The 25,703-nt window shown below is 43.3% G+C and overlaps 1 protein-coding gene across 1 annotated transcript in view; it reads left to right on the top strand.

Moving 5' to 3' along the window:
* The first annotated feature begins 1,137 nt into the window (after window positions 1-1,137).
* The window catches only part of emilin1a (elastin microfibril interfacer 1a), a 33,232-nt gene continuing 8,666 nt past the window's right edge, over window positions 1,138-25,703 (top strand). Inside the window, exons 1-6 of the mRNA XM_085372010.1 lie at window positions 1,138-1,433; window positions 21,676-21,792; window positions 23,618-23,784; window positions 24,110-24,209; window positions 24,436-24,544; window positions 24,628-24,798. Coding sequence (XP_085228136.1) covers window positions 1,321-1,433; window positions 21,676-21,792; window positions 23,618-23,784; window positions 24,110-24,209; window positions 24,436-24,544; window positions 24,628-24,798 — 777 coding nt within the window. The 5' untranslated portion in view covers window positions 1,138-1,320. The remainder of the gene's footprint in view (window positions 1,434-21,675; window positions 21,793-23,617; window positions 23,785-24,109; window positions 24,210-24,435; window positions 24,545-24,627; window positions 24,799-25,703) is intronic.

The following is a 25,703-nucleotide window of genomic DNA, read 5'->3' on the forward strand; positions in this document are numbered from 1 at the left end:
CTTTCCCCCCTCTTTCGTCTGAATCACAGAGTGTGGACAATTAGAGTTCAGCAAATGTTTCCAAATACATTTGAAAGCACGGTACAAATAAAAACGACTGTTTTTAAACCGACTTTGGACACCGTGTCACTCACAGGAGAGCTGCTGAGATCGCAGCCATCTATATTTAACTGTTGGGCATGTTGGCCCACTTTGGATACGTATAATAGCAGGAAGAGAACTGAAGCAGGAAATGAAGAGCAGCGTAAATCATGGCATGAATAAAAGCTCTCTCTTGGCTCAGAGAGCACAAGAATATCCACAATGCTTCGACTACTTGCTGTCTGTGTGCGTTTGATTGGAGTCGCTCGATGTCATCTGCTTCTCAGACTGAAATCTGACATCAGCCTACGATATAAAATCCTTACTTTGAGTTAATCGATTTTCTATTCCAGGCTGGCTTAAAAGATGAGACTAAAAGTTTTACAGTTACAGCGTGTAAAACAAAGTAAAATAAGTAACTGGGACAATATCAGAAATAAATAAGCATGTTTCATGCCTCAGAGCCTTGACTTTAGCTCAGTGTGATTTATTTTAACGTGAGCACATATTAAAATAAATATACTTTAAAATGTGTCCAAACTGACACATTTTAAAGTATATTTTTGGGCGGTTTTAATAGTTCAGAGACAGGTTGTTGTTCTAACTCATCCATCTAGATAAGTTATGGCCATCTTTTCTATACAGTTTATCCACAGTTATATTTACACTGTGATTTTGGCGCAGGGCCTGAGAGCAGAGGAGTCTACTTCGTATTCTGACGATTTAGGTTATAACGTTTATTAAGTAAAGTTTAAAAATAACTTTACTCTGTGCGTGTGACTGTCTGTCTATGAAAAGCGTTTAATAAATCAACTTTACTACTTACTAAAAAGATAACAACACACTGAAAAGCGTCACGCACGTCGACATGAGTACACTTGGGAAGCAGAGTAGAAAGCGAAGTGCACTTCCAGTAAACTGAGTATCAAAGCGAAACAGACAAACGGGGGAGGGTAGGGGGCATGCAGGGAGGGAGGGAGCTGGCATGGGGCTCACTGAGCTCAGCAAACTTGCTTCTTGTTCCTTCGCTCTTCAGCGGAAGTCTGCCTCCAGCACGCTCGCAGTTTAGCGTCTGAAATGCACTTGACTGGACTCTGCGGGTCTTCATCATCCTGTGAAGTCATGGCTCTGCGTCTGCATTTACCGACTGTGCGTCACTGAACGGATCCAGCGGGCTTTTTCTTGGAGAGACTTTGGACCTAAATGACTTTCATTTGTCTTTGACTTACATTGGATTTAATGATGGAGCATTTATTTTACCTGCTTACCTTCTTACTAGCCCGTGTGTGTTCGGGTCTGGGATACGCGGAGTCTACAGTTCCAGCGGGTCAGAGAGCGGCGAGCAGGCACAGGTAAGGTCCACCGCGCGCAGAGATCACCAACCTGTGACTCGTTCAGTTTAAAACGTTTGTTTACCTAAAAATAGTTTCAAATTAAACTCTTTGGTTAAAAAAGTTTGCTTTGTTATTTTTTCTTCTCCAAAGAAAGGTTCGAGACCTGTGAATTTCCCCACTGGTCCGTTCATGGATGAACTCATGGATGCAACAATCTATTAGTCAACAACTGTTTAAAGTTTGCTTGTATCTGTTTAAACCATTCAAGCATCAGATGAATGGGCCGTTTATAAGCAGCTCACACGTGGTCTGAATTCTCATTTTCACATGAAATGTGTTATTGGTGATAAAGTCTCTTACGCAGCAGAGAATCGGGAATAAAGCGTGAGTAAGTGAGTGAGTGGGTGGGTGAGTGGGTGGGTGGAGTGTGATGATTCAGGGGCCCCGGAGCTGGACAGAGCTTATAGGAATTACAGACATTTACTGTTCGAGATCCCCAAGTGAAAATTTTTCAGGAGGCCCTGAATCTCTCACAGGCTTCAAGTGTCAGAGGAGGATTTATCATTCTGCTTTGGAGCTTGTTAAGTAGAGGTGAAAGGGCTCACATTGTTCAGGAGCTGTCTGCCATAAAGGATGTGATACAACCAGGGCTGCTAGGGAATGATGTGTATTCCCAGACTGGTTGGCAAATGGTTCCTGGAGGTTGCTGGCTCTGGCTGTCTGAGTTTACAAAGAAAGTGCTGCACAAAAATCTCCTAGGAGTTGCTTTGGTTGCCAGCAGGTTGCCACAGTTGCTGCTAGTTTTTATGTTTGTCTGCAAACACTGGCTAACTACTAATGAGCTGAGTAAAAGCTGACAAAGAGCCATGAAGAAGGCTCCTTCAGAGTAAAAGTTGTGGCTCAGCATTGCAGCTAGCATGTTTCAGAAGATGCAACTTACTATGTTATCTTTAGCCAGAAGTCACCATATTAATGTGAGAGGGTGGAATGCTAGGCTATCAGCAATGGCTAGCAAGCTTGGTTAGAGGTGCATTTCTGAACAGTACTAGTGCAATACCGTGTTTCTCAGTGTTTGTCTTAAGTTACAAATACTAGCATTTCTATTACTAGAACACAAAGATGATTGTCTTAAAGGGCACCATCACCTGGAACAAGGTGCTGTATAGTAGGTGGCTGTTGGCTACAGTGTAAAACGTCAGTCAATTCAAGCAGCCCTAGCTAGCTTCTTTAGCTTGGATTAACTTTCAAATGGCCGTGAAACTTTTATAAAAGGGAAACTCTCCATTAGGGCTGCCACGAATAGTCGACTAGTCACGATTACGTCGACTATCAAAATCGTCGACGACTGATTTAATAGTCGACGCGTCGTTTGAAGCTTTGTAAGATCCCAAAGGACGCAGGAATAAGTAGCAGGATTTAAGAGTGTAATAACGGACTGAAACAAAAGATGGCAGCACTGCATGTACAAGGATGCCAGCTGCCGTTAAACCCCGAAGAAGAAGGAGCAGTGTCCGGTATCGTAGCTGTCTCCAAAGTTAGCGGCTGCATCCTTCGGAGGCCGCATTTGTAGACCAATTACGTTACAGCGACACGGCGAAGCCTGTCCAAATTCGAAGACTCCACCATGCCGAAAAATGCATTCTTCATTTCCCCAGATATGAAGGATGGGTCGGGCCCAACCTATCCCAGAATTCATAGCGCAGCCCAGCTCAGTTTCCAACAATGGCGGCAGCTAGCTAGTTTTAATATTACTCTTATTATTCTTTCTGGGTCACAAAATACACGTTTAACATATTTTCAGGCGAGAATGTAGCTGTGTAAACCTCAAATATCTGCTCAGTTTATCAAGACACCGCATATTTTCAAAAGGGCTCCGACGTTTTCGGAGACGTCTGTTACCCGTCTGTTCTATCCTGTAAACATGCTTTGTAATTCCGTTAGTTTTTTTTTAACCTTTCATGTTGGCTTCATTTTTCAGAACTGCTGGTTCAGCTGGATTTGCACCATTCCCGTTTTGATCCTAAGACAGCTGCTTAGTAGTCACTGATGGCGTCCCAGCTCAGACCCGGCCAATGATATTGTTAGTGGGCGTATAATTTTTATTATCCTGTATCCACCCCGTAGGTTGTTATTAGCATGTAATTGATCGCCTCCTTCAGGGGCCCGTGTGTGGACGACCCCCTCAGACAATGCGAGTGACTTGTACGGCTGTAAATGGATGAATAAAGAACTGATCTGATGATGTAGGTAGTCGCACATGTGTGTGAATAAAAAGGTTCACTGCACTCACATGTGGTGTGGGTCTGCCTCGAGGCCTGCATGTGTTTGTAGTTAGTGTGTATGTGTCGGCAGGATAGGCCAAGCTTCTGGGAGCTGAGCTCCTGCGACAGAGGTTTCTATCAGGTTTCTGTGCTGCTGATGCTGTCTGTGACGAAAAGCAGCTGTTCACGTGTGCATTCAAGTTGAGCTGTAACCACAGACAGGAGGACACAAGATGGAGATGGAGAACGAGTTGATTGGTCGAGTGGAAGCAAGAGATAGGAAGCTAAAAGAAAAAAAATCAGACGGAGACAAGTAGGCATAAAACGTTCTCTGTCTCTGCAGGAGTAGAAAAAGTGGTATAAAAGGCTATCTGGAGTGAGACCAAGCAAGCGGGCATGGCAAAAGAGAGTGAAAGAGTGACAACAAGGCAGGGAGGGGAGACAAGACAAGAAAAAAGACAGACTGACAGGGGCAGAGGGGGGGCTTTGCTTCTTAAAAGGCTTCCTTTTGCTGCAACCAGCAGGCTATGAAGGAGTCACCATGGTTGGCCTGTGATGGACACACACATACGCACACACAAAGTGACGTATCAGGAAGAAGAATGTATTGGCCCATGACGGTGCAGTTTGCCCCTCTGACATCTGTTTGAACTCAAGTGATCTGTTTTGACAGATGTGTGAAGTATTCCAAAAGCGGCAAAGGCTTTGGTATGAACTGGAGACATCCAGCAGAGGTTAGATTGCGGGATCAGGAGGACCCAGAGCTTTCTGACACATCTCCTGCCAAAATCTCCAAGCTGCAGATATTGACTGAGGAAGAGCGGAGGAGATGTTGGAGATGGATGCAGGTGGACTGCAGACCTGTTTTGGCTCGTTGGTAGTTTGATGGACGAGGCATTAGATCACCACTGGAGGGTAGCAAGGAGCAGAACATGCTTACTGTCACCGTCTGTTAGTTATCACACTTAGGTTCCCTTATACATGGGTCACAAAGGGAGACAAATGCACTGTACACTTATTCAGACACTGGAGTAATCTGGAGCAAAATGAAATGAATGTGTAACTTTGTTGTACCTCCCTGTGCAGCAAATGGCTTTGGAATAAGTCGGTCGCCTCTCTCCGTACTCAAAAGTCTAAACTTTTTATTTTGGTGTCCTCAAACATGACACTGAGAACAAAAGTCTTGAATGCGGAGCCCTGATGGTTTTTGGTACTTACTCCTGTGGCTGAACTGAAACGTCAGTCGTAAACACCGAGATTTGCTGTCAGTCCTTCATAACTGAATGACAAAGGCTTCTTTGTTCTGGGCCTAAGGTTTAAGGATCCACTGAAAAATGAATCAAATGTGAAATTTCCAAAAGCTTCTTGACCAAAAGTTACCGGCAGAACCACAAGACTCTGTTTCACTTTCTAACCTTCTCATTGTGGTTTTCTGTTTAGAACGCTCTTCTTCTGTTTAAGGAATTATTAAGGAAACAGGAGCAGATTCGGATTGTTCAGCAATGTGGGAGCTGCTGTCCACAACTTAGCTTGTCTTAATTGCGTCTGAGCAAGCATCCGTTCATTAAGCATCGCAGAAGTTTAAAGGCAGCGTTCGGTGGTTCTAGTCCTCTTTATTTAACATCAATGCATGCAAAACCTAACTGACCACATCTGCATAAATCTACAGGGAACTAATCCTTAGATTCAACTAAGCATTAGCCCAAAATATCATGTTCACAACTGTTGTTCACCCACATGTGATCCAACACTTTGTGCTCTTCGTTTATAAATTATAAACACCTCATAAAGTGCTCCCTCAGCCGATCTTAATGCACGGTGAGACTAAACAATGAGGGGGTTGAATTTCTCACACACTCAAGTGCTTAAGTTTGGCTGTGTGGATGGTAATGCCTGCCAGCTGATACAGGCTGAATGATCTCAGCATTCGTGGTAGCTTTTTTTTCTTTTAGGACCACCGTGGAGTTCAAATTTGTGGTTTTGAGTGAAATGTCTCAACAACTTTTGGATGACTTGCGATGAAATTCCAAGCAGAAATTGATGTCGCTCTCAGGGTAAAAAGTAAACAGTGTTGTTAAAGAGATGTTTGCATATGAATGTGCAGAATCAGGGGGCATGGGTGCAGGAAGCTTTCACGTTTCTGTCGTAGTCCAAGAATTGTCGACCTGTAACATTTGAGTGAGTTTGTCTGTATGCGGGCAAACGGTCTGTGTGGCTGAAATCCAATCTCAAAATCACCAACTGTAGGCCTACTCAGATATTATTGCTTTGTATCACTTTATCAAAGCTGATAAGCATCCATAGTGTGAATGGACAATGATCTGTACACAGACTAAGAACCGGGCTGATGTGTTGGTTATCTTTATTTAAACCTGGTGGCTGACACCCACAACACAAGACAACACTGACTGTTGTCAGATACTGAACCCCAAATTGCTCTGAAGTGTTGTGAATGTGCATAAATCTCGGTGGTTACGTGAACGTAACATGTTGTTTGAATGCTCAAGTAGATTTTTAGGCCGTTTACCAATATGAAGCACTTTGGGGCAACCGTTGACAGTTTAAATTGAAGACTGTGTTAAATATCATCTCATGTAAGCAGCAGCTAAGAAGCTCCAATGAGCTTTCTAGTTTTAGCATGTTACTATGGTAACATCTGCTAATTTGCACTAAGCATGGCTATTACTTTAACTCTTGTTGCAACAGAATTGAAGAACATAATTATTTGATTTGTCTGACTGGCACAGAAGTGATTAGCATGTCCTCTATTTGTCTTTTTGGCACGTGTTTGATCAGCTCCAGCTCATCTCTGTCAGTGTAATATTTCCCTAACAATCACCCATCTATATGACACATCTACCCACAAAATTACTCAGAAGTGAGGGGCGTAAACTTCATTGTAAATTTAATAGGACTGCACAGTTAGAACATGTTTAACGCTGCACTATGCAGCCGGTGGATCAGGCTGTTTGTCTCCTATTGAACCAAAACTTGGAACGTGCTCAAATTCACTTTATCCGTATTTTCTGCTTCCTGTTAATTAGGTCAGTATAAAAAACATCTCCTTAAATATGCTAATGCCATGTGGGAACAGGGATGCTCTCCAGGCACAGCCTTTGTAACCTAATTACCATAGTTTCAGCGCGCATCACATATGAGGAAGCCGTCCTTTGTTTACATAAACCTACAGAAAGTTATAAAGACTGGGATTTCTTCCCATCACATCCCCCCACACAGCTCAACAGCTGAGACTATGAGCCTCGACTCGGGTCACGGATGCCATGACAGGACATTTGTACTACAAACAGCTTGGAGAGCTTTACCTTGCTATTCTGGGCAACTGTGATTTTAAGGCTTTGAGCACTTATGCTCTAAATGCGCACGCTTCCATAAATGGCTAAAATTCAAGTGGGTCACCAAAAATCCCCCGCAGACCTCCGAATGCTGATGTGTCTTAGCAATAATATTAAAGCAAATGGCAGAATCCTAGACATTCTCAGTATATCTTGGTGACCGTCAGGCTAAACAATCAGAGAGAAGTTTACATAGTCACGCACGTCCTGGTGTGCGTGCCAGTAAAACGTGTGCAGAGCCTGGAAATATGCGTGCGCCTGCCTTTTCTGTACGTTAGCCTCTCCAAATGGGATCGCTCAAGCATGAGTGAGTGCACTCGAGTCATCCGTGGCGATCCGTGTGCCTTTCACTGTGTGTACAAGGACTTCATAGGGACGCTCGACCTCCGGTTCACAGTTCAAATGCTAGCCTACCCCTTTCAACCCACTCATTCAGGTTGCTGTCGAGGCCTCTCCTTGAAGATAAGTGAAAGATTCCTCAACAATAGACGCCGCCAAAGGATTTCTTTGTTTAAGCATTAAACCTCAGCCCACTCTTTTCTTTCTTTCACTCCCTCTTCCGCCCACTCATTCGATGCGAATATTCTACTTTACCCGCACGTTCTCTGTGCAGGTCCCATGCAGTGATGCTGCTGAATATAATGAACCTGGAATGCGTGGGTAGAGATGTCAGATCACAACTTCCTGCTTGGCTGTGAAGTTTCTGTCTGCTGTTTTACAGGGAGCTGAAATTTATTGGGCATTAAAGCAAGGTTCAGGCAGGTGTAAGACTTTCACTCACGCTGAGTTATAGCTCTGTATATAAAGACAAGACGCATACGTTCAAAGATTCCCTGCTCTGTGTCTGCCAGAGAGCTAATGAAGGCATAGTTTGCATGTTTGTGACTGTGGGAGACTGACGACGTGGATGTGAGGATGTGAAGCCAGCATTCAAGGCCAATCGTTTGGTTACTTTCTTGCATTGCAAAGGCGCGGCTTTCCCGTTTCGTTGACTTAAAGCTGCTATAATCATTAACCTTCTGGTAACAATGACTCACATTACTGTTTACAAGAGAACACTTGTTCATAGCTACAAACTCTAAGCAATTTCCTGGTTCATCCTTAGAAATCAGCAACATCTTAAGGCGGCAAGGCAGCAGGTATGTCTTATCATGTTAAAGTAACTTTATACTCACCTTCACTTTACTCACCTTTACTCTACTTTTTAGCCCCTTTCAGTATTTTGTTTTGGTTTTGTGGTCTGTAGCTTTAGTGTTTTAAGTGAAATTGAATTCAGCTTTCCACAAAAGTCAAAGTTAATTTGTGATTTAACAGCTGGTAGCTTTGAACCCAGGCCCGACTTTACTGTGCCACCACATGAGTTATGAGCTAATCCCCGATAAATGGGTGTTTAAAAAAAGTTGCTAGAGAAAATCTTGGACATTTTTTTTAGTTTTTGAAATGAAGTAAAAAACCTGTCCCGCCTTTCTCATGCAGATGCTGATTTTCTGCAGTACGACCGGCAGGTCGACAGGTGATGGAAATTACTGTAGATGCTGTGAGTTTCTCAATCCCAGAACATTTCCAGTGTGCCATCGCTAATCTCTTTATTACAACTGTCAATAAAAACTAATCGGCTCATCACATGACCTCCTGCCTCGAAAAAGAAAAAGCCAGACAATACTGTTTGTGCAATGAACACCTCCAAAGAGCTGCATTTGTACGTCCTCTTATCTGACAGAAGTCTCTGTTACTGCTGATGGTTCAAAGCTGTGAGAACAAAGTTACACTTGTAAATGTGACAGTGTCTGAGGGAAGGAGCGGCTCAGGAAATACTGATACAAATGTGTGGATTTAAAGGGTTTTTAGCGCTATGATAAAAAAAAGGTTACATAATGCAATTTAATAAATGGATGTGGATTTTTGAAATGCCTTCTCTGTGTGTCCATTTGGATTACTTCCACATGACCCCAGCCTCAGTCACACCTTCTTCTGTAATTACCTGAACCAGTTTGTCCACTTCCACTTGAACTCTTTCCACTTGCACTGGCACAAGGAAAGCGTCTACAGACTCAGCCTACATAGTGAGTTTCAACTACAGTTCAGCAGGTTTAACAATGTTTGGTTGCACAATAGATGTTTGAATATGGATTGAATATCATTGTACTTTAGCTTTACATTTCTGGCTCTATCTACTACTGTCAGACAAGCATCCTGAAAATACACAATGTAGCCATAAACATCCTGAAGCATGTGCAGGAACTGCTCTGCACATGTGCAGTATTATACTGTGGAGCTGATATAGTAAAGGAAACGTTGCTGAATGGCCCCTGATGGGAGGCAATAGTACAGACCCATACATGGAGACCTGTGCATTTCAAACACGAGCGCTTTAATTCTCAGTTGCCTGTAATAACTCAGATTTTTAGCTTTTTAGCTTTACAAACTTCTCCAAAGTCCAAATGTCTTAATGTCATTTACTCTTAGACATGTTTAGAGTTTCAGTCGGTGAGTTATCTAACGGGATGTGAGTATTCGGAAACAATCCAAGTTTTTTTAATGCTTTATTAGTTTATCGAAGCAAAGAAAGGAAAGCTTTCTCATCATTAAAATGCATTAACAGCAGTAAAGCGTAAATTATGTTTATTGTAAGCAAACTGTAGAAAAATGATTCAATACTGGCAACAGCTGTGCACTTTAATTTGGGAGTACAGCAGCGTACTGGGATTCATGTGAAAGGTTTACTTTAAGAAATTAATGTAGCCACTACAGTGACCATCAAACGATGAAACAATATTAATATAAACAGTTTATTTTACGACACCACGAAACCAACGATAGCGTGATAGGACACGATAAATGTTTTTATATCGTTATATCGAACAGCCCTCGTGTAGACCTTCAGCTCTGATTCAAGGACATTAACAAAACTAATGCATGAGCTGTTTATGACAGCGGGACTGTGACCAGCATTTTAGGTTTATTTACTGTTTTTGATTCCTCATGATTTATTAGAGTAATTGGTAAGTTCTAGTGTATTATTAGTATGTCTTAGTTTCATCCATGCTCCCTTGTTCATGTGTTGCTTCCTGTTTCTATCTTCCTCTCCTTGTGTATCGTTCTGTCTATTGTGCGTTTCATGTCTGCGTGTTCCATGTCCCGTCGTCAAGCCTGTGTTGTCACAGTCTACGTCTTTCCATGTTTCCTGTTTTGTCTGAAAGTCTTGTGTTTCCATGTTCGGTGTGTTTAGTTTTGCTTCCCCTGTGGCGTCGTGTTCACTTGTATCAGCTGTGTTTCCAGGTGTTTCCACTTCCCTTGTTACCCTTCTGTGCATGTGTCCTCTGTGTTCCTCTCTTCATTGTTGGGTCGTCTGTTTACTTCACGTCGGGTCGCAGAGTCTTGCTTTCTACTCTTCGTGTTCGTGTTCTTGGCAGGTTTAGTTTACTTCATGTTCAAAGTTTTGCATGCTGCTGTTCAGTTTACATGTTATGTCTCACGTCTTAGTCGTCATAGTAAGTTTAGCTGCTCCCAGTTTAGTTTCTAGTTTAGTTTTGCCCCAGTTCGCCTCGCCTTTGTTTGGTGGTTTTTTACTATCAGCCAAATAAACGGCTTTTTGTTAAACCTTCATTTTCTCTCTCCTGTGTCTGCTTCTGCGTCCACTCCGCAAACACCCCGACTGTGACAGTTTATCAACTACAGCCATTTTTACACAAAGCCAGTTTTTTTCAGTAGCTCAAAAGTAACTGGACGACTGACCGACAAGCTCTTTTATGTCCAGGCGAAACCTGCTACTGTATTTTTCTAATGGTAAATGAAGCAGATCCTGGAGGTCTGGAGCTGATTCTGAGTGTTGAACTTGGTATGTTTTGGTGGTACTGTCCGCTCAAGCTCTCAGTACGAGGTTGAAGGAGATGTCAGTGCAAGTGAACATGCCCATCATTAAATCCAAAATAATCCCATGAGTGTAATAGCAAAAACTTAAGGAGCGATCAAATCGACAATCTTTAGTTGGTTACGAAAAACAAGTTCATAGTTGTGAACCGCTGGTTACACCCAGGAACAGGAAGCACAGGCTGGCCTTCACGGAAAAGAGCCAACACAGTTTGGACAAAACACAACTTTTTGGAAAGACGAAACAAACGAAATGTAGCAGATAGAAGGAAGAGAAAAATATCGTTGGAGGAAATGTTCTACACTTCACTCACTGACTTTCAACCAAATATTAAAACCATTCCTTCTATTTAAAATTCTGTTAGTTTGTCCAATTACTTTCGACCATCTGAAAATGGGGCACTATGTATAAAAACATCTGCCAATGCTGAACAGTTAATGGAGCAATTTTGTTAAACGGCCTGAAATAACGCTGACAGTTGGCTCTTCAATCACATCCTGCTTGTATGATTTAAAGTCCCCCATCGTGCTGGTCAGAGGCAAAACTACAAAAACGTGTCACTGTCCAAACACCGGCACTGTGAAATCCAAAGCAAGTATTTTAGTATCCATACGTCACGGTCTTGACGGTGTGTCCACGGAGGAACACGTGTTCCTGCCGTGTTATGTTCTGAGCAGTGATTTTAATGATGATGTTCACAATAGTAATGTGTGTTTGTGAAGAATGAGCAGGTGACACTCGGGTTTGCGTCTACCTTTGTGCGTGTGCTAGTGCTTGTTTAGGAATGCACAGCTGAGTGTGCGTGCAATTGTGTTTCACACTTATGGGCAAAGATGCCAAGTCTAGTTAGTGCACTTTCATCTGAGTGATTTCTCTGCAGCCGTTTGGATTATTGGGACTTTATTGGATTACGGCTGAGAAAGCCTAACTTCATGCTGATTAGCCAGAGAGGAGAAAACGGGTTTGCTGAAACGTTTCAGATGTGTCATCTATGCAGCACAGAGCCTGAAAACTTCAACAAATCCAGCAAAGTCTGCTTTTGGGACAGACATGCACTCAATGAGCTTTGCGCTTAGACTTCGTCATCATCTGACAAATATAAAGACGGCTGTCATCCCATGATGGAAAGACTGGAAAATGAGCCCACAGTGAGGGCGGTGTGTACACTAAGTGTTTGAAAGCTGCCAGATCGAGGCAGTTCTGGATGTATATGGATACGAATGCGTGTTTGCACATCTGTGTCTGCTCAGAAGTGAAAAAATGATCGATGGTTACGTTTATTTATATGAGACGTTCTGTTCTCTGTCAGAGAAAATCGGGCGGGGTGTTGCCAGCTCTAAGCTTTATCTGCTGTCAGTGAGCGGCAGCGCTGTCCCACTGAATCCCTGTGACGAAAACAAGTCAGCTAAAGTGCGAGAACAGGAGGATGAGCGGTGACGATTAACCACGGCTGTGTGACTTGAAACGCTCTCTTTTTACTCTTGCTTTGATGAACATGTTCGATTCCCATTTCTCAGTCATTTTAAGTAGAAGAGAGCAAGACCAGCGGTAACCCAGCAAACCACCACGAAGCATAATGCAGTGCAACCGACCACCAGACCGAGTTTTACAAAGACATTAAACACAATGTAACTGAGGAAAATGTAATATATTAAAAACAGCAATGCACAGCTAGTGGAACAAATCACACGAGTGTCTGTGCTGCATCTGTGGAAGCATATAGAGGCAGCTCCAGTGCTGTTTGGACGCATGGGCGCTGGGTGATTTCAGCCAAATATCATTCAGCGGTGCCGACTCCAGGCTGAAAGCTAATAATAATAATAATAATGGATTGGATTTATATAGCGCTTTTCAAGGCACCCAAAGCGCTTTACAATGCCACTATTCATTCACTCTCACATTCACACACTGGTGGAGGCAGCTACGGTTGTAGCCACAGCTGCCCTGGGGCAGACTGACAGAAGCGAGGCTGCCATATCGCGCCATCGGCCCCTCTGGCCAACACCAGTAGGCAAGTAGGGTAAAGTGTCTTGCCCAAGGACACAACGACCAGGACAGAGAGCCCTGGGATCGAACCGGCTAGAAACCACTTCACATCAGTGTGAGGCAACGTGATATGCTGTAAACGGACCAAATAAGCCACAAGTTTCTGCGCACGGCCTTTAACTGCCATCAATATTTCATGTGTTTTTCCCATAACCCCTCCACTCAAACTCCATGTCTTATTGGTGAAAAGAGAAACAACCATCACATGTATTATTAGCCTTTTACATGAAGGACCACGAACAGTGAAAACTCCTCTTTCAGTCTAAAGATGTTTAACTACACATTTAATCCTTGAGATGTGTCAATATGAGATAAAGAAGTAAAATCTCAACAGCACGTCTGAGTTTTTCTGCTTGCTGTGGTACCCTCTGTCTGAAACATGCTGTTAGATGTTAGATGCCTTACTGATCGATCTAACCCGCCACAGGATGAGACAAAGATCGGAGGTCAGAGCAGCTGTTGGGTTATTTCAGGTTGAATCAACATCTGCACAGTTATTTTCTATGGGATCAACTCGATTGACACGCAGATACAAAAGCTTCACAGACAGACACTAAAGATCTAAATAATTAACAAATACTTTTTGTGTTCACTGAAACAAAATGTATTATCCTCATGAAATTTCTCACCCTTCAGCTGACATCAAGCATCGAGTCAGCAGGAAACTATGGTTATGATCCACAGAGCTCACTTTCATTAAGCCACTGCTCTACCAAAACAGTGCGCAGGAACACTATAAATAATAATTCAACATCATAGCACACATCAGAGGGAACGTTAGGACGCTCCCTTCAGCCAATCCGAAAAGATGTTAATGAGGGGGAATCACAGGCGGATTTAACAGATGTAACCACTGTTTTTGACCCACTCATACATGTCAGTGATAATCTGTCATCACATTAAGTAAACCGTGGCTGTAGAGTGAGTGGTTTACACATGCACCTAACAGAAGACAGAACAGACACAGGTCAGTTTGTGGCTGCGTGAGGAGGGAAGCTGTGAAAACAAAACTAACAACAGCCTAATCGGTCACGTAGAGCCATGAACGTCTATGAACATCTATTATTGTGGACAGAAAACATAAAGAAGTCCCATTTAAAAAAGAGAGTAACAAATCTTACAGGCTGTTTCCATTTTAAATGAAACTTTAATCCCTGTGTGCTTTAACTTTTCTACTCTCAACAGAAGTTGTTGAAAAGCCTTTTTGTAAGTGTACAGTGAAAAGTAACAGTAACTACTTTAAAGCTCGGGGCGCTGAGCGGGCGGCCACGTGCCGTACGGCTGAGAGCATCCATCCTTTACCGCATGTCTTCCCCTCGCTCTGCCCCCGCCCTCCTGTCCTTTCTTCACTGTTGGACTGACGTCATGAATTTAAACCAAAATGTTGTCTGAGGTGCTTCTTTAACCATCACCTGGACCTCTTTGCTTTCTGCAAGAGAAAATTATGCTCAACGGTTGTTTTTAACTGTTTTTATTGATTATAATTAAATGAAGTGGATGCTGCTCCACATCGAAAGGAGCCAGCTGAGGCCGTTCGGGCATCTGACAAGGATGCCCCCTGGGCGCCTCCTGGGTGAGGTGTTCCAGGCATGTCCCACCGGGAGGAGGCCCCGGGGCAGACCCAGGACACGCTGGAGAGATTATATCTCTCGGCTGGCCTGGGAACGCCTTGGTATTCCCCCGGATAAGCTGGAGGAGGTGGCTGGGGAGAGGGAGGTCTGGGCCTCTTTGCTTAGGCTGCTGCCCCCGCGACCCGGCCCCGGACAAAGCGGATGAAGATGGATGGATGGATGAAGTGGATGTCTCAGATTCGCGACCTTGGCATATGTTACGGAGCTGATGGGCTCAGCGTTCGTATGTAACGCACAGGCTTTGGCACCGCGATCAGGTTGATGGGGTATTTGCAAATGTCCTGACCCAGCAAAGTTTCCCGAAGCAGATACAGTTTTTTCTCCAGAACTTTGGGAAAACCTTTTGGGAAAAAGCTCCAACAATAAGTAAAGTTTTTGAAAATTGACATGTTTAAGGTGTGGATGTGGTTGATTCCATCCATCTGTAGCATATGTTATGTTTCAGATCAACAAACATTAACAGCAGTCTGACAACTAATTAGTTCACTTTCCCATGAAGAGAGGTAATAGGTCATGGGGGTCAGAACATGATAAACTCTTCTTGTCAATGAAACAAGCTCTGGAATGAGGAGGGGGACAGTTTACGGGGTGAGAACGAAGGCTACAGGAGGAGGAAAAAAGGAAAGGAGACGAGTAGCAGATAATAAACAGAGATGGACAGAGAGGCGCTCGGGTGCCAAAACCTGTGTGAGACTGAACAAGACGGTAACACAGAGAGAAAAGTGACAGACGTGAAGACTGACAGACAGACGGATGAAAGGACGAGACAGAAGAGGGACTGAAGCTGCTGACTGACTTCCCAGGATGAAGGAGCTCCTTGTGTTCTCCAAATTTTATCCATACAACACTTCATAGTTCTGCGTAGATGACTCTGGGAGTGACACTAATTGGCCGTAATGACCACTGGAGAAATAGCCGCAGATGGGGATTGTGGGTAATATGAAAATGATGATAGAAAGTGACTGAAGGACGTCTGTGTCTCAAATCTATCTGCAGCCGTTATCAAGAGAGACATCAGAGGGTCAAGGGCGATAAGGCAGACGAGGACAAACGGAGTAGCCTGCAGACTGTGGGAGTGTGTGGGAGCGTCGTGCTATGAAAGCATGTTTATGGGGACGTTTTTTTGCTGTTTTAACAAATGTTTGACCGTCCACTTCATGGGAATTATTTTAGGATTAATATTTGAGTTGGCGTGAAAAGTATGGATTAAGTTAAAACCTGAACCTAGCATTAGAAAGCTGCTATAATGAGCATTATTTTATCAACATTGGATTTAATTTAGTGTGAAAAGTTCTTTTCAGTTAAGCAGCCAGTGTTATTTGAGCCACAGCGGGCAGCTGTTTCCACTGAAGTCACTGGCAAACAAAGTTAGCCACCAGCTCTTAGGAGCTGCAGTATTATTTTACTATTTTACTTATTTATTTACTTTTAACCTTTTATATTGTGTATATTGTCTATTTTGTTACTTAACTGTCTGTTTATTTTAATCTCTGTGTACAGCGCTTTGTGACGGCCTGTCTATGAAGAGCGCTTACAGTTTTTCTCGATTGCTAAAACACATTTCTTGAAACTATGCCTCATATTCTCACAACAGTAAACACAAATCCATAACATCTCACTCAATTTCCCAAATATCCTATTTTCAGGTCAAAATGAAGCTCTACACTCAAAACTATTCACTCTTGCTGAAAAACCAAACTTTGCCCTCAGACATCAAACACAAGCCCTCAAAAACACACACACTACAACAGAGTTTTGCACACTGGTACAATTAATTCAAAACAATAGTTCCAAAACAAATAGGTTGCTTATGGTTCTCCCCTTCAAAACCCTTGTCACATGATAAACACAAAAGACGCAACCAATGTATGTACAGTGGCACATTTTTATTCATGTACTATACAGTACAACACACACCAGAAACATTATCCCACCTCAGCATCTTGTCTTTGGTCTGGGTCAGGCCAGAGAATCTCATCCACATCACAGGCTATATTGGCCCCAGCCAGGCAGCGGGGGTAAAATCCTCTTGCATGCCTGATCCACCCCTGGCATGCATCTACTGATATGTCTAGGCAGGCTTCTTCCATGGCCTGAAGGAGGTGAACACGGACATAAGGTTCTCGGTCATACACTTTCCACCGCCATGCCGAAAATAACTCCTCTATCGGGTTTAGAAAGGGAGAGTATGCAGGCAGAAAGATATTAGAAAACCTTGGGTTATTGGTAAACCAGTCACGAACCAGAGCAGCGCGATGGAAGCTGACGTTATCCCACACAACAACGTAGTGAGGCTGCTCTGGCTGTGCTGGTTCCCTGTAGTCCAGCTGGAACATATGTTGTCTTAAACCATCAAGAAAAGCAAGGAGAAGCATAGTGTTATAGGGTCCTAGTACGGCATGGCGGTGGAGTACCCCTCGTTGGCTGATGGCTGCGCACATAGTGACATTCCCTCCACGCTGACCAGGGACATTTACAATAGCCCGATGGCCAATTATGTTCCTCCCCCTTTTCCTTCTTTTGGTCAGGTTAAAACCTGCCTCATCCACAAAGATTATTTCATGGGGAACAGGCCGTCCTTCAATCTCAAAGATTCTCTGCAAAACACATAACACAGTAGAGTCAATCGGTACCCTGAACCACAGTTCAAGAGTGCTGAAATGGCAGCATAAACTGCCATGCTGTGATGGTACACAATACTTTATACAGTATCAAAACTCATACCTGAACATATTCCACACGTTGGTTTTTCACTCTGTCAGAGTTTCGTTCGAAAGGGACTCGGTATGCCTGTTTCATCCGGAATTGATTCTTTCGGAGGATGCGGTCAATTGTGGAGAGGCTGATGGCATTTATGCCTCGAAAAAGATGATCATCCTCAATCACTCTCCTTTGAATCTCTTGCAGGCGGATTACATTATTTGCAATTACCATGTTTACAAGTTCCCTCTCTTGCCCCTCCGACAAAAGCCTTAACCTGCCTCCACCAGGTGGTCGTCTCTGTGTCCTACAAAAATAGAAGCACTCATTACTGTAACTGTCACACATTCTTTTTACAGGAAAATAATGGAAACATACTGAAACTCAAGAAACATAAGTTCAGTAACTTAAAAGTTACTGTACAAAGCAGTCTTACTGCAAGTACACCTACCTGTTTTCCTCCCTGAAGGTTCTGATGATGGAGGCAACAGTGAAGCGACTCAAATTTGGTTGTACTCGTTGCCCAGCCTCCCTCATAGTCATCCCATGGACAAGGACATGGTCAACTAAAGTGGCTCGAATTTCATCCGAGACTGACTGTCTTCTTGCCCTTGCTCTTCCCCTTCCTTGTCGCCGTCGTTCTCCACCTCCACCTCCTTCACCACGTCCTCCTCCTCCTCCACCTCTCCCTCCTCCTCCACCACCTTCCTGTTGTCCTAGACCACCTCCTCCTCCTCCTCTTTCACCACGTCCTCTTCCTCCACCACGTCCTCCTCTTTCACCATGTCCTCCTCTTTCACCACGTCCTCCTCTTTCACCACGTCCTCCTCTTTCACCATGTCCTCTTCCTCCACCACGTCCTCCTCCTTCAACACGTCCTCTTTCTCCACCACGTCCTCTTCCTTTGCATCTCTTTGGATCCATTGTTTCAAACCTGAATGAGCTGACTTTGGCCCTTTTATCTATCCATCGAAGGTTCTGATTGGTGTGTGATAAATTTTGACTCCTAGTGTTTCCACCTGGTTAATTGTGTGCTAATTGAGCTCAAGCTATGCTGACTTAAGTTAACATTATTGAATGCTAGTGCTTTCTAAATGACTACATGGTGTAAGCACTGAAAAATGTAGGGATTTGTGTGTAGAGTTTTGCAGTAACAGTTCACCAAATTTGACTCATGTGTCAAAGCAGGGAATAGTGTTTATAGTTCAGGGAAATGGGTGAGCTTTTTGAAAAATAGCGTTACGGTTTTGAAATTTTAGTTTAAAAGCCTGGTTATAGTGTTTAAGCAATCGAGAAAAACTGTAATAAATAAACTTTACTTACTTACAGTCCCCTCAGGGCTCAGTGAAGGAGGGGAAGTACATGACGCGAGTGAATACTTCACCGGGAAACATAACTCTAGATGCATGCTGCTGTTGATCTGTGATTTTGCTCTTTGCAGCCACTTTATGCTTGGTGTTGTGGTTTTCCATGTGTGTACTGTAGGATCAATGAACATCGTGCTTCCTTGAACAGGTGGGAATCGGTGGTTCAGAGGGTTGATCAGAGGGCTACCCTGTCAGCAGTGACACGTGTGTGCACCATATATAGTACACCTTGTTAGTATTAGGTCAGATTGGTCTAAGGAGCTTGGAAAGAAAAGCGTCTGGACTTCTTTAAGTTGCTTGAAGATGTTTCACCTTCAGTTTGAACTTCTAAGGAGCTTTCCAAGCTCCTTATACTACGATGATGACTGAGAACCTTCACAGACATTAGGTCAGATTCCCTTTAGCGTTCAGAACTACTTTCATTCTCGATGCTATAGATTCAATCAAGTGCTGTAAAGATTCATTGAAGATTCATGTCTATATTGACATGACAGCATCACACAGTTGCTGAGATCCATGATGTGAATGTCTTCTTGCACCAAAGGTGACCCAGTAGGATTGGGATCCGGTGACTGTGGGATTTGAGTGCAGTGAACTCATGAAACCAGTTTGAGATGATTGTACCTCTGTTACATGGTCCATTTTCCTGCTGGAAGCAGCCATTAGGAGATGGGTAGGTGTGGTCATAATTGGATGGTTGTTTAAATGAGGCTTAGTTCGTAGTAAGCGGCCCAAAGTGGCATCAAACGCAGTTTTATCACCAGCAGCCTGACGCATTAATAGAAGGAAGGATGGATCCATGCTTTCATGGTTTTTACACCAAATTTGGACTCTGTTTGAATGTTGCAGCAGAAATGCAGACTCATCAGACCAGGCAATGGTTTTCAAATCTTCTTTTTAATGAGCCTGTGCCAGCTGTAGTCTGAGGATCCTGTTCTTAGCTGATAGCAGTGTTCCTTTCTATCAGCTTGAAGTAGTCTGGACACTCTCTCTGACATTAACATTTGATCACAGAAAAATCAGAAAAAGTGTTCATGTGCGATAATCCCAATCAAACCTGTCTGGTTTAGCAGTTTAGCAGGTCATGTTGACCATGTCTACGCACCTAAGTGCACTGAGTTGCTGTAGGCTCAAATACAGTGAAACAACCAGAGAGAACACCATGTGGACAGTGAGGTTACTATCATAAACTAACTTCAGCTTTTTGTGTGATTCTTGTGTGAAGTCCACTAAGTAACCCAGTATTAGCACAACCAGCTTGTAGCTTTGGAACATCAAAGTTAACAAAGACAGGAAATATAGTTATGTTTGGAAAAACTGGAAACTGATGTTGCTGATATTTGTTTGCTTAGACGAAGCGACCTGCATCCCCGGGTTAACATTATGTGCTTAACTAGGCTAAACGTTTTCTTACTCTTATATTTTGTTATATATTCTTCCTGTTAAAAGGGAGTTTTTCCTTCCCACTGTTGCCGAAGTGCTTGCTCATAGGGGGTCATATCCCACATAGCAGTCAGGTCTGGCCCGGATCTGGTGTCAAGCTGACACTGCTGGCTGGCTTCTGGCATAGTAAGTGGTATGTCATCCAGATACGAGCCAGGTGTAGATGGCACTGTCTATGTGATGGCATGCCATATCTGGGCCGATTATGGTTTGGGTTATGTGGCCCAGGCTCATAGAAAACAGGTCTGGCCCAGCATCAAGCTGGCACTTCTGAGTGACTGGTGTCATGGCAGAGTGTGTGTCAACCAGATGTGGGCCAGGTCTGGCAATGATGACACTGTTTATTTTCCTATTTTAGGTAGAAGACCCAAATGTCATGTTGCAATACTATACTGCTATGGTAGCTAATGTTTCAAACGCAGGTTTGACAGGTTTGTGAGTGTACACTTTATCCAAAACCCAGTGAGGTTTCACTCATGTTTGCCGCTGGGTGGCTGTAGCTCAGCAGGTAGAGCAGGTCACCTACTGATCGGAAGGTTAGTGGTTCGATCCCTGACTCCTCCAGGATGTCAAGAGTGTGAATGTGCATGAATGTAGTTAGGAAGCACTTAGCTTAGAGCGAGTGTGTGAATGCTGTATGGAGCACTTTGAGTAATCTGTGAGAGTAGAGAAGTGTTATATAAGAATCAGTCCATTCACTGTCTGAGCAGAGTTTCGTCATGTTACTTTTGCACTATTATGTTCCGGCACATGTAGTTATTACATGGGTCGATTAAGGTACACATTAGGCTGACATCTGTTCTGGGCCATCACAGGGCCAGCAGCGTGTCTGCTGCTGGCCCATGCGTGGGCCACCTTTGGCAAACCAAATCTGGGCCACCAAAGGGCCGTCATTCTTTGAGGTATGTGGGCCAGATCTGAAATGAATATTTCTTTTATTTTTATATTGTTATCTGTAAGGAAAAACGCAAACAGGCGCTTTCATACTTAAAGCACATTTACAGTGTATCTACCTTCATTGGTTTATGAAGGTATTGCTTCATTTTTTAAAACTGATGTAATGAACTGAAAACTGTTTGCAGAGAAAATCTAATTTACTTTTGCAGTTACTTTCCCTGGTTCACGACTTCTCAGATTTGTGGAAAGAGATCATGCATCTGACAGGCTTTTATAAATGTTATGCTGGGCATTTGTGAATAAATGTAACTCTGTGTTTACTGCAAAGAGATGCAGTATAAATACTGCAGTGAACTTGGTGTGTTGCAGTCATTGTTAAATTCATGTACTTATCATACATGATCTGACTTTTGCACCAATTTTCCTGGAGTGCAGCACAGAACAATAACTGCAAGTCTAAGGTCTGAGATATTAATCTACAAAAACTCCAAACAGTGGAGACTCACATTCAACGTGTGACCAGAGTTTTGATTGTCATTCCTTCCCTGTTTTCTGTGCCAGGGAACGTAGAGCAGAACTGGAGTGAGGGCGAGGTGCTATGTTTGTGTTAACGCCTGACTCGAAACTCTGAGCTAACCGATAGCCATCACACACTCATTCATCTGCCATTTCCTTTTCCCTGCTTCAATAGGAACTGGTGCGCTTATGTGGTGACGCGCACGGTTAGCTGCGTGATGGAGGATGGCGTGGAGACGTACATCAAGCCGGACTACCAGCGCTGTGCCTGGGGACAGTGTCCTCGAGTAGCGTGAGTATCTATGCCTCGTCTCCGTGTTTCCGGATTCTACCCCGAGTTTAGCCTTGCCGTCTTCAAAGCCGCAGGAGTCCTGCACCCTGTATCCATCATTTTGTTCTATTTCCTGTCTGTAGACTTCACTCAGCTCTCTCAATCTTTTGTCTCCAACCACGAGGTCAGGAGGGCGCCTGGTTGAAGCTGGGCTTCCACATGATTGCAGCTCCGTACTGGTCTCTGGGTAATCTCAGTGATAAAGTCTCTTTGGTGCAGACGGGTGAATATCTACTATTACAAGTAACGGAGCACATTTACTAGAGATAGGACTCGCTAAATGGGTTTTCCAGTCGTGGATGTAATACTTGGAGAAAACATTAATCGAGCATTGCTGATGTTTTCCCTCCTTTGAAGTTTTCACTGTGTTGTCTAACCCTGGCCTTGCCGCTTGATCCCGATGCCTGCCAGGGGCCTCAGTCTAAACCTGGGCTATGCTAAGAATGAAGCCAACAGGAGTTCCAGGCACCGCAGTCTCGTCTCCTACCCTGCAAAAACAATCTTCTCTTGCTCTCTGTTTCTTCCTTTTATGATTCTCTCACTTTCACTTGCTAACTCTGCCCAGCTCTTGCTCCCATTTCTTCGAGCCCTGTTTTGTTTTTCTTCTACGAGGACCTTTTTTCTCACGCTCACAGAAAAGGGAGCTGGAAGACGAAATCTTTTTTCTGTGTTACCTACAGTAAAGTCACGAAAGGAAAAAAACTTTTGCAGCCGCGGCTTGTTAACATGCCTGTGATGGTAAATCTTTATGGAGTGCTTTGGCCAATTTCTGGTCTATTTATTGCGTTAGGACTGCAAATAAGACCTCTTCAGAAGCAGAGCTGAGTGGCACATTAATGATACGACTCCAGCAAAGCTTTCCAAATAAAACATGCTTTTCTTTTTTTGCAAAGGAATGCTCTAAGAACGAGATTTTGTACTGGCTCAGTGCAGTTCCTTTGGAAAATGGGAATTTAAAGTCCCTGTAATCTCATTCATCATCAGTAGATGATTTGCTGTGATTTTCCTCACATATAATGACCTTTGCACATGAATATCAGTGTACAGCACAATGATGATGTCTCATGCAGGGTTTAGGGGCCGCTGCAGGTCTTTGACTTGGTTACATTGCAAATATTAAATCTTGCAGTGTCATCACCGGGAACAAGTTGGCTGCAGTTTTTGAAGGCAGAAACGTTTGGTGCTGTATTAGTGATCTGTGAGGCTGTACTCAGGCATGGCTGCACCTTGAAACCAAACACAGATGATAGCATGCTGACAGGCTAATACATGTATGCCTATAGATTTTTTTCTAAAATCTATCCTGACTTTTCTACACTCCATACAATGATACCAAAAAAAGAGTAATATAAAGCTAAATCTGGCCATAGAAAATGAAACAATTTTTGAGCCACCCCATATGGAAAAGATAAATATAAATCTTATAAAGTTTGTATCTGTCTTGTGTGAAACTTGTATGAAAAGAGAGTGAAAACAGATATAAGATCCTTAAAAATTATAAAAATGAAACTTGTATGTTTTGGATACTTCCTAAAAGAATATATGAAAGTACTGAGAAAGTGGCCACGTTCATGACTAAATCATATCAGCCTTATATGAGTCACTATATGAAGTAGGCCACATCTGATGCAAGTCTTTTATAAGTTTATTCTATTTCTCTTCCATATGGGACACTATAAAGACGACCAACACAAACTAAAAACAATCGAGATGAAAGGGTCACGGGGTCGGACGAGTGAAAACACCAATCTGGATGTCGTTTCACAAACTCCTTTTTCATCCTCAGCTATCGGACGTACAGGAAACCGAGATATAAAGTAGCTTACAAGATGGTGACAGAAATGGAGTGGAGGTGTTGCCATGGTTACTCCGGGGAGGACTGCCACAGTGGACCACAGGGGACACCTGAGACTGGTGTCGCGGACACAGGTGGTGGGCAGCGGGGAGGAGAAGGTGAAATTACAAACAAATCATAAAATATTCTTTATCTTCTGAGTTTTGATACCTCAAGAATGAAAGAAGACGTGTGGCCTCTGATAAAGTAAAGGACGACTGCTTCAAATGGTCATAACATTAAAAAAAGAAGCTCAGGCTGCCGTATTATGTGCGTCACACGTACTGAACCTCAGTGAGCTGTGTGTTTCTGCAAAATGGTCCAAATCTGGAAACATGAAAACAGTCGGTATAAGTAGCTGACTGAAAAACATGTCGAGACATTTAGCAAATAGATTTACAGCATTAAGCAGCACATTTCACACCTTCCTTTCCTTTTGTCCAGGAGACACAGAGAAGATCAGACAGCTGGAGAACACCATTCATGGCCTGACCAAAGACCTCAGCAACATGCAGACCACCATCAATGGCATAAACCAGAGGCTGTACGTCACTGTTGTTTTTAACACACGTGCACGCTTTATTTCATGGACTGAGTTGAGTGTTAGTGAAACGCTGTTTAGTGGAAATAAAGAAACTAAAGTGTTGTTAGGGTCACGCATGGACGGCACACTTTCAATTCCTGTTTATTGCACTGGAGATATACCTCAGCTTTGGAGTGGATGAAAACTTCTCACACGCGAGGGAATCAAAACTGTTTCTATCTCGTAGGCACGGGCTGACTGGGGCCATTGTCCCTGCAGATTCAGCTCAACCACACATGAAGGAAACCATCAACAGCATCCAGACAAAGCTGGATCATCTCTATAACAGAACACAGGTAACTGCGGCTGTCCAGAAGTCTGCTGTTTGTGCACGCAAGCATGGATGATGCTCATTTCTGTGACTGTTGTGGTCGTTTAGGCACATGATCAGACGCTGCTCACGATCAACAACCACCTGGTGAATGGAGGAGGTAATGAACTGGATGGAGCAGACCGAGGAGGAGGTGGAGGTGACCAGCTGAACATCCTAAAGGAAGAGATACTGACAGAGCTGGAGAGGAGGGTGTCTCTGTCCTGCTCTTCCTGTCAGGTAAAGTCCAATATGTCCTCATTCATTATGTCATAATTATATCAATATGGCAACAATCACCATTATTTCCCCACCACCAATAAGACATGAAGGCGTACTTGTGGTTCGTTTACTAGCAGTTCGATGTTCATGCCTTTGCCCCTGTGGGAAGCGATTTCTTCTGCCCAAAGCAGTAAAAGATAATGGCCCCATGCTGCAGCATAAACCGCTGCACAAACAAACAGTAAAAAAGGATTACTGAAGAAAAAGATGAGAAAAGTGCAGCGACAATAAGGAAACAGTTTACCAGCTGCATTATCAGAATCAGAATCAGAAACTTTATTGTCATTGTCATGAGAACAACGAAATGAAGAATGGTCCCCGATCATTGCATCATCCCTAGCAATATCAAAATATAAATAAAACAATAAAATTCAATAAATAAAATAGATAGAATACTTAAAATACTAATAAGATATAACAGTAAAACATTCACATACATTCCCACACACATGCTTCAGGCCGTGCATAGATTAACACAAGAGTGGCGTGATGGACATTTTTTTGTAGTATTCAGATGTGTTATTGCAGTTGGATAACAGCTGTGTTTGAGTCTATTAGTCCTTGCTCTGATTGCCCTGTACCGTCTGCCTGAGGGCAACAGTTCGAACAGGGAGTGGCCAGGATGTGAGGTGTCTTTTATGATGTTTTGGGCCTTTTTAAAACAGTGGGCGTTGTGTAGAACTTCCAGTGTGGGGAGAGGGCAGCCAGTGATCTTTTGGGCGGTGTTAATGATCCCTTGGAGTGCTTTCCTCTGAGCCCCTGTGCAGCTAGTGTACCAGATGCATATGCAGTAAGTTAGAACACTCTCAATGGTGGCTCTGTAGAAGGACACCAGCAGTCTCTGTGTGATGTTATTCCTCCTG

The sequence above is a fragment of the Diplotaxodon limnothrissa genome, linkage group LG15, assembly GCF_057381915.1.
Source record: "Diplotaxodon limnothrissa isolate DT_005_m linkage group LG15, D_limnothrissa_male_GT1.1, whole genome shotgun sequence".
Classification (NCBI taxonomy): domain Eukaryota; kingdom Metazoa; phylum Chordata; class Actinopteri; order Cichliformes; family Cichlidae; genus Diplotaxodon; species Diplotaxodon limnothrissa.